Below are 9,675 nucleotides of genomic sequence, written 5' to 3'. Positions count from 1 at the left end.
GCAACACAATAAACTGTTTCAAAACAAATAGCAACACAACAAACTGTTTACAAAACAAATAGCAACACAACAAACTGTTTACGAAACAAATAGCAACACAACAAACTGTTTACGAAACAAATAGCAACACAACAAACTGTTTACGAAACAAATAGCAACACAACAAACTGTTTACGAAACAAATAGCAACACAACAAACTGTTTACGAAACAAATAGCAACACAATAAACTGTTTACGAAACAAATAGCAACACAATAAACTGTTTACAAACAAATAGCAACACAACAAACTGTTTACAAAACAAATAGCAACACAACAAACTGTTTACAAAACAAATAGCAACACAACAAACTGTTTACGAAACAAATAGCAACACAACAAATTGTTTACAAAACAAATAGCAACACAACAAATTGTTTACAAAACAAATACCAACACAACAAACTGTTTATTCAGAGCTGGAATGTACTGTTTTTGGCTCATCATCCATATCCCCAAATAATAAATCAAATCACAACAATAACTTAATTTAATGAACACGGGTTTACGTAGTTGTTTTATTCTTAGCCTTTGTAGACAAGGAGTTATACTTAAGTAGTACTAAAACAAAAATTAGGGCTTCTATGCCGAATACTGGAATGAACAGAAAACGAAACTTATAAAAAAAAAAAAACTTAGAATCATGCATCAATGTGTTGAAAATAGAAGTTTAATATAAAAAACCAAAGAAAACTTAGGAAAATAAAACAGTTAAATCTGTAAAATTCATGTTTTTAGTTAATCAAGATGTTCATGTATGGTAAAAACTCAAGTTTAACAGATAACTTCAAACGTTGGCGGTTCGTTAGTCCGAGGGCCCATTACTCCGAAGGTCCTTTAGTCCGAGGGTCCATTATTCCCGAAGGTCCGTTAGTCCGAGGGCCCATTACTTCGAAGGTCCGTTAGTCTGAGGGGCCATTATTCCGAAGGTCCGTTAGTGCGAGGGTCCATTACTCTGAAGGTCCGTTAGTGCGAGGGCCCATTACTTCGAAGGTCTGTTAGTGTGAAAGCCCATGACTTCGAAGGTCTGTAGTGCGAGAGTCCATTACTTCGAAGGTCCGTTAGTCCGAGGGTTCATTACTTCGATGGTCTGTTAGTGCGAAGATGTTTTTTTCTTAACAGTTAAAATGTTAAATTGATTGTTTTGTTAAATTTGTGATATTATACGACAAAAACACCCCAGGAGACGACCTAGAAGGTCATGAATGGATGGATAATGTTTATCATCATTAGCTGCATAGTTCGCATATTTATGCATCAGGATTGTATTTGGTAATCAAGCTCTTTTGAAAGAATGGACATTCAAGATTCATATTCCACAGTGCTGAAACAACGAATGTTATATCCCCGGCTTTCAGTCAGTACAATTATCCTGATACCGAGCCAATGCAATGAGCTGTACACTACCATGTTGATTCAAATATTTCTGTTGTTTGTATTTAAAACGAGAGCAAGCCTTCAGGGCGGTTGGTCCCCCACCAAAATGTACCCTTTAAACTTTTATTTGAGATTGCACATTCATCTGTTATGGGCCTATGAATTTGTTTATTCATTCAATTTTGACTTATATTGCTAAAACCAAAAATCTGTGAATAACGGGCTTTAAGAGTACTGGGCGGCCACCCTTCAAACTGTTGAACAAAAACAATTCAGATAGTTTGAAGTTATTTGATAATACGTGGGAGGTGCAGAAACCAAGTTGTGTTCTCCATTTTTTTTTTAGTATAAGTTATGCTGGAAATATTTCCTTTTATCTTTTAAAAGTGTGTGTTTATAAACAGATTTCAGACAAGGCCACAAACGGAACATAAAAGACAAATAAACACATAAGACAAGGGCACAAACTACAAAGCGGTAAAGATAAAGTGGTTTTAATAATAGAGTTAGTTATCTTAAGAAGTAAGCCCTACTTATTGGTGGAGATAAACCCCCGTCTCTGGATTTACTGGCAAGCCCCCATATGGGGGAGAGCTAAGATGTAGTTTAGGTGATCGAGCCTATAAAGCTGAATGCCGCTCAGTGATTAGCATGCTGGACTTTGTTCCATAGTTTGCGTCCTGTTATTGCCTGCAAAAAAATTGCATTCTGCATTTTGGGATCATGGGTGCGTTATAAGAGCGACTGTCAGATTACACTATTTTGTCTGTTCTAATAACCTAAGGGTTAACAAAGGATACTGTTGACTAGCTGCTCTCCCTCCAGTTGATCTGGCATGACTCCTGTCTTACAATGTGTGGGTCACGGGATCGAAACTCGTCGCCGAACATGCTTGCATTTTCAACCGTGCGTTAATTATAATGTGAGGGTCAGTCCCACTATTCGTTGATAAAATAGTAGCTCAAGAGTTGGCGGTGCGTGGTGTTGACTAGTTGCTTTCCCTTTAGTATATCAATTAAAAATGAGGTACGGCTAGCACAGATAGCTCTCGATACTTACAACAGGGATGCCGCGGGTGATAAGTGAAACTTGTTTTTATAAATTTGACATTCAAGCCACAGTGGTCTCACAGAGATGCTTCTTCACTGTTTCCTGTTTTTTCTGAGTTACTAAATGTTACATATGTAACAGGGAGTTTACAAGTATTAATTTCTTTATTTGATAAAGCAAGTTGAAAGGGATATCGCAAAGCTTAGGAAAGTGTATTTATTGTTCGTTTGAGGCATTAATGAAATGACTTGAGATGCTTCTTCACTGTTTCCTGTTTTTTCTGAGTTACTAGATGTTACATAGGTAACAGGGAGTTTACAAGTATTCATTTCTTTATTTGATAAAGCAAGTTGAAAGGGATATCGCAAGGTTTAGGAAAGTGCATTTATTGTTCGTTTGAGGCATTAATGTTTTTTCTGAGTTACTAAATGTTACATAGGTAAGCTTCAAATGCTGAAGATTGAAGAATGGAGACATAAAAAATAATTTGTCACTGTTCAATCACTTCATTGTGTTGATGTTTTTATGTGGACTGAACTTCACAAAAATTAGCTAACTTTATATATAATGCTATAAATGATAAGAGTAAAGGTTTTATACAAGGAATTTGTAAAATGATTAAAAAAAACAAAACCTAGAGGAATCGTTCAGTATAAGGGAGAATGTTGTTCTCTCTCTCAAGATGTAAAAACTAGTCTGTTAGAGATGTTATGACAACAGGAGCTAATGAACTAACTGTATCTATGTTGGGATTAAGTTGGTAACTCAAACACATAGTTGAAGTTGCTATTAAGCAGTTTGTACTTTTCAGTTGAGGTAAGGATACCATCAGATACAATCTGATTCACTGTTATTTTTTCTGGAAGTCGAAATGGACATGTAAGGAAAAATGTGGTAAATATTATAAACTTTAAGGCAGTGTTTTCCAAACTGTGGGGTATGACCGTTTGGTGGGAGAGCCCAAAAAATAATGAAGGAAGAAACAGAAGAGTTGGAAGCAACAAAACTATAACTTTGGTCCCAAAGGTTTTTTTTTTGCTTTTGCATTTACTCACTCCTCATTAAAACAAATAGTTAAAAACAGGTATATCTTCCTGCTTAACATGTTTTTAGCATTAAAGAAATATATTGTCATCTTTTTTTATTCTTATTAACATATTTCACAATATTGCATACATAGTACCAAATGTTTTTGTCGCTCCTTAGATGTGCTTGTAGGCTTATTTTGGGTGAATTCATCCCTCTTCTTTTCACAGGCAGAAGCCCGACTAGCGGCACGTAGGCAGGCCCGTGCTGAAGCCAGGGAAATCCGTATGAGGGAATTAGAAAAACAACAAAAAGAGGTAACTAATTCAGTTTGTAGTAATGCATAAAATTTCAAATGTTTAATTTGAATTTTCCTTTTGTTTCTTCATACGTCTTGATTTTTAATAATGTTATTGCATGAAACAAGAATGTGCTCATGTGCAGCTGAGTTTATAACTTTTATCTAATTAATGTTTGTTTTTATCCAGTTATAGAAGTATTTCTGATCACTGGAAGTGCTTATTATGATTTGTTTTCAAGTGTGTGTGTGTTCCCTTCTTATCTCCCCCCCCCCCTACCCAAATACTGCTATGGCAGAAATTATGCCAGTTTTTGATATTTCATTTGTTTAGATATGTAATAGGGAGCATCGGCCAGTGAAAACTCGCGTCTTTTATAAAAAATAAATCACGTGTAACAGTGTTCCGGTACTGTTTCAACGTATATCTGTGATTTTCTTCACATCTTCTTTGGTGTAAACGACATCACTAGAAATTACTTAGACGCGCACGTCAGATTGGCACTTTTTGGTCACCTGAGAATTACTTAGTGACCTGCCCAGAACCGGCTCAAACTGGGTACAGTAAGGACAGATTGGCACTTTATGAACACCTGAGAATGACCTAGTGACATGCCCAGAACCGGATCAAACTAGGGACAAAAAAGACAGATTGGTATTTTTTGGTTACCTCAGAATTACTTAGTGACCTGCCCAGAAACAGATCAAACTGGGGACAACAAGGACAGATTAGCATTTTTGGTCACCTGAGAATGACTTAGTGATCTTACTCACTGTCTACACACACATTACATTCCTTTTTCCGTCACGTTGTCACCCTCTTTTATATACCCGACTACCCTATATCTAGTAAATACTAGAGCATTCGCCAAAGTACAGGATAGTTATAGAAACTAGAGGGCGCCACACCAGTCACGTGACCTCGATGACGCAACAATATGAATAGCCTTTGGAAGATTCTGGATTGCTTTCTATCATGAGAGAAAGACTTCGTTTGTTTAGTAAACGTTCTTCACAAACTTATCACTGTGTGAACTTTTGTCGAGATGTCTGTTTTTCTTTTCGTTTGAACTATGTAGGCTTTGTGCGATATTAAACTGTAAATGCAACATTGGAATAAGATGCAACATCTTAATTTGAATTGAGAACCTTGAAATTTGTTGAGTTTGGAACCGGATATTTTACAACAAAGGATGGTACATTTCGTTCTCCGACAAGTGAAAACAAAACATTAATCCGAGAATTAGCGATGAGTATATTAAACATACGTTTCTAAACTACATATGAATTAAATTTCTCATGGGTACACGACTTTTTTAATACAGGGCCTTTAATAACATGAGTCACTGAAAAAAATTAAATATACCATTAATATTGTGATTAATTCCAATTTTTATGGGGAATTCTTTAAAGTGAATGTTGTAATAGATACAAATATGATTACTGAAAACGTTGCAATTTGTATTGAACGATATAAAACAAGTGCATAATTTGAGGGTTAATGTCCAATTAATGTTCCAAGGATAACTGTGTTGAACATAAGAAATCTGGACGGTTAAAAGTGCTTCATCTGTACCTGGACGTAAAGCTGACTGGCTATAAAGGTCACCTAGAATTAGTATTGATAAAATTCTCAAATTTACAAATTAATTAACAATCATAACTGTTGGAAATTCTGAGAACTTGTGAGTGAAAGTAAAAAAGAATGTATAACAATATGTCAATCACGTTTTGTCTGCTATATCCACTGACGACGAAACCTTTCGCAGTTATACCAGGACTCGTCGGGCCGGCTGGGATAGAACCTCAGTAGAAAGCCTGTTAGAAAAACTGTTGGAAAATTCTGTATTGCTTTCTGTCATGAGAGAAAGACTTCGTTTGTTTAATAGTGGTTAATATGATATTTGTATTATCATACTGCATGAACAACGAACTATATTAATTTGGTAAAATGCATTATTACAAGCTATTTAAAAATAGGGTAAGAATTAACAATAGAGTTAACGCAAAACTTCACATTGGAAGTTTGATCCGGTTCTGAGTAGGTGACAAAGACATTCAGGTGACCACTGAGAATCTCTTAGTCACAACAAAAGCCCTTATTGTCCCTAGTTTCATCCGCTTCTAAGTGATTCTCAGGTGATCAAAAAGTGCCAGTCTGTCCTTGTTATCCTCATTTTGACCCGGTTCTGGGCAGGTCACTAAGTGATTCTCAGGTGATCAAAAAGTGCCAATCTGTCCTTGTTGTCCCCAGTTTGATCCGTTTCTGGGCAGGTCACTAAGTGATTCTCAGGTGATCAAAAAGTGCCAATCTGTCCTTGTTGTCCCCAGTTTTATCCGGTTCTGGGCATTGATCTGCAGTCAGAAGTATTATTGAGCACGTTCGTTGTTATAGCGTTTGTTTTAGCGCGATTGTTGAAGTTGAGTGTATCGTTAAAGTTATATTCGGAAAGAATAAACCAGTTTTATTAGAAAGGACTTGTGTCGCTAAAGTTTGGTCGGAACGAAGTTACGGAAAGTTAATTAACAAACGGAGGCGTAACAATATTTAGTCGTTTATCTGGTCTGGAACTTCCTTGATATCTTATCGCAGGTTCAGATGAATGAACTAATTTTGAGTAGATGTAGATACAATTCACTTAACAGGGAGCTAGCTAGCTCTGTGTTCTTTGGTCTTCGCAGGCCACACGCCGATTTATTCACCACTAAAGTTATATAATGTTTTCGTAAAAATACTAATGTCCAATGTGAATCCGCTGTAGTTAAATGGTTTGTAATATTCGAAATCTATAAACGTTCCTGGTCAAATATCTGAAGCTCCCGATTAATAAGCGTTATAACAATCACAGTTATAGCTTCCGAGGTTTATAGCATACCAACTATAGCAAACCAATTCATATATACTGTCATTTGGCGCGTCACGTTGATTATATTTATAGGCGTGAGGAGAGTTTCTCGAAATTCCAGCTTACACAACAATATAAACGATACACAAGTGTTTACGTACACACATATATTGTTGATTCTTACACTCGAGAGTTTTCTACAATTTTAGTGAATAGGCGGGAATTTCGCAATACAGACTTAACAGTATAAGTTATGTACATTTCTAAATATAAATTTATTGAAAACAAACATCGATATTAAGATATATATATGATAGTAAATCCATCACACATTGTACTTGCATTTTGGTGGACCTCGACAGTGTAGGGGGGCAATGAGCTGGTCCCTGGTATTGAAAAGACTGAAAAATGCTGCTTTAATGAATGAGTTGCAGCAGTCACAAGGTATGTAAAAGCTTATAGAACACGTTGATAAAGTGCAACCAGAAGTCACAGTCAAACTTTTGGCGCATTGGCTTGACCAGGAATCTGGAGAAGAGACGAACGAAGCAGAAGAGCATGAGAATAATGGTTCGAATCATGCCAATTAATCTGAAAAGGGGGAAGAAGCTGAATAGACTTATCTGGCAGCCCATGACATACCAGTCATGGGAGATTGTGGTGATTACCAGCTTTGACCACCAACAAGATGGTACTGTTGGCTTCCCAATCATTATGGGTGGGATTAATAATCAAAGCTAAGACAGTCATACGTTTGAGCAACCAATGATTGAGAGGAAGTAGCATTTATTGGTTCCTGATCTACTGGGTAGAGAAGTATGGCAAAATGTATGGATTACATTTCTCGATTACTACTCAGTTAGCAAAGCTAGGATGGTCAGGTAGTACGTAAACAAATTACTGACTGGAGAGATGTGACTTGTTTTATGAGCTCTGGGTGGTGCCATGAGTTATCATGTACGTGTTACATCATTTGGTTACCATTTGTGTCACTGTTAGTACAGTTACTGATCTGTACAATCATGGACTGAAAGGGAGTAGCATCCCATAGTTTCTAAGCTGTCAAGTGTTACTGAGGTATAATGTATATACTTCATTGTAGAATAATAATCTGTTGTTTACAATTAAGATGATCATGTGATTGAAAAATCAGTGATTGAAAGAGCATTGCAGCCCTTACTTTTCTAGTGAATTCTGAGTTATTCTAGTGTGAAACACTTGTCATGTTTCGAGAAAATTACTCCAAGCGGCTAGCTGGGTGTTAAGAGCTCAACAGAGCATGCCATCCTGTATTTTCCAGATTTTATTCCTTGATCTTTGTGGGAAACACGCCAGATGTATGAGGAAGTCTTGTTATATTTGAGTGTGTATTGGAGCAAAACAATAACATCATAAATTTTAATCTTTATAAATAAACTTTTAGTTAAAAAGTCTTAAGTAATCTGAACTTTGCAAATAACTATTTTGTGAAGCCTGGAATATAAATGAGTTGAGTTTGATGGCCTTTAGATGGCACTAAAGTCACTGCAAAGCATACCAACGTTATTGAAGTGGTTAATGCTGCAGCTAGAGGTAAGCTGTGTGAACTATTAAGTACTTGCAAGTGTAATGGTGTGGCATGTGTATATGGTAATAAACATATTTAAACAGATAAACATTAACACACATGTACCAACTACACAAGGAGTATGGAAGTAAGAAGAAAACGGGGAGAAAAAATGCGAATTACTCTTGTTGAACCATTACATTCAGTCATTCGTGAGTTCTTTAAGGCATATTAGCATACATGAACTTATTACACAAGAAGAAGACAATGAGGGCAAAGATTTGATCTAGGCAGTAAAAAATGCAGTGAACTTGCTATTTTAATTTAAATATTTAAATTTCGAAGTTGAAATATTTGACAGGTGGAGAATTTAATTTTTTGTGGAAGAAATAAAAGTAACAAAGAAATTCACCCTCGGGTGAGAGAGAGAGAAAATACAACTTTACCTGAGGTTTCTCATAAGCATTGTGTAAAGATATTTTAAATTGATTAGGATGAAACATTAATGAGTGGGTGTTATTGTAATAGTAAATAAAATTCACAGAAAGTAGTTTATATATCATGACAAATATTTACTTGGTGTACCCGGCACTTAGATGCTTTTAGTAAGAATATTTTCAGTCAAGCAGATTGAAATATGATCAATAAGCACACAGTTTTATAAATATTATATTTACATTGTTTCACTACAAGATGCAGTGTTCAAGTTTAGAAATGCAGACTTTAAGTGCACTAAGGTGAAACGGGAAGTAACACCTCTATGGTGGAAAACTAGTACACTACTTTTGAATGAAAGGAAGTCCCTATGGAAAGACAATAAAAGCATTAGTGAAGGCCAATGGTAAAAGGTAATAGTTAGCACCTCCTTACTCGATTCAGCTCCAGTGTGTGTGTAGGAACCTGTTGTAGTATCAACTCCATACCTTCCTATTGGAACTAAGTGTTATCTATGTGAGAACCACATAATAGGAAAAGAATGAAGCTGGGTTGGAGAGGTTGGAGTATGTTCCCATTGTCTGGTAGGGATAACAGAAGGCAGCATGGGCTACAGGTAGTTTGTGACGTGAAGGCTTGTGAGTGTCTAGGGATTGGGAAGATCTCAGGTTATCGAAGTAAACATTCTTTGGGCAGTATAGGGCATTGATACACATGAAGCCTAAACATGTAATACATGTAGCACTCGATAAACACCTTCTTTCATAGAATGTATTCTAAACCACATGATACGACCCTCATTAACCTATATATTTGGCTGAGCCTTTGATCAATTAGAATTTATCCAACATTACATTTGAAACTAGAGTTTTGGTATTTCAGGTCAAGTTCTAGCCATTATAATTTCAGTGTTCTTACAAACTTTTTAGTTTCTACTTAACTGTGGATTATTCAACTGTATCATTGTCTTCATGCAATGTCCCAAAGCAGGGGCGGATTGGCCTATCGGGATACCGGGACTTGTCCCGGTGGGCCGATAGTCCAACTCAATTTTGGG

The 9,675-nt window shown here is 36.2% G+C and overlaps 1 protein-coding gene across 1 annotated transcript in view; it reads left to right on the top strand.

Annotated features, from left to right (window-relative positions):
* The window catches only part of LOC106467180 (leucine-rich repeat flightless-interacting protein 2-like), a 60,713-nt gene that overhangs the window by 28,328 nt on the left and 22,710 nt on the right, over positions 1 to 9,675 (top strand). The window contains exon 3 of the mRNA XM_013927500.2: positions 3,724 to 3,810. Coding sequence (XP_013782954.1) covers positions 3,724 to 3,810 — 87 coding nt within the window. The remainder of the gene's footprint in view (positions 1 to 3,723; positions 3,811 to 9,675) is intronic.

Source organism: Limulus polyphemus, unplaced genomic scaffold (assembly GCF_000517525.1).
Source record: "Limulus polyphemus unplaced genomic scaffold, Limulus_polyphemus-2.1.2 Scaffold2517, whole genome shotgun sequence".
Lineage (NCBI taxonomy): Eukaryota > Metazoa > Arthropoda > Merostomata > Xiphosura > Limulidae > Limulus > Limulus polyphemus.
This window is presented reverse-complemented; position numbering and strand designations above follow the sequence as displayed.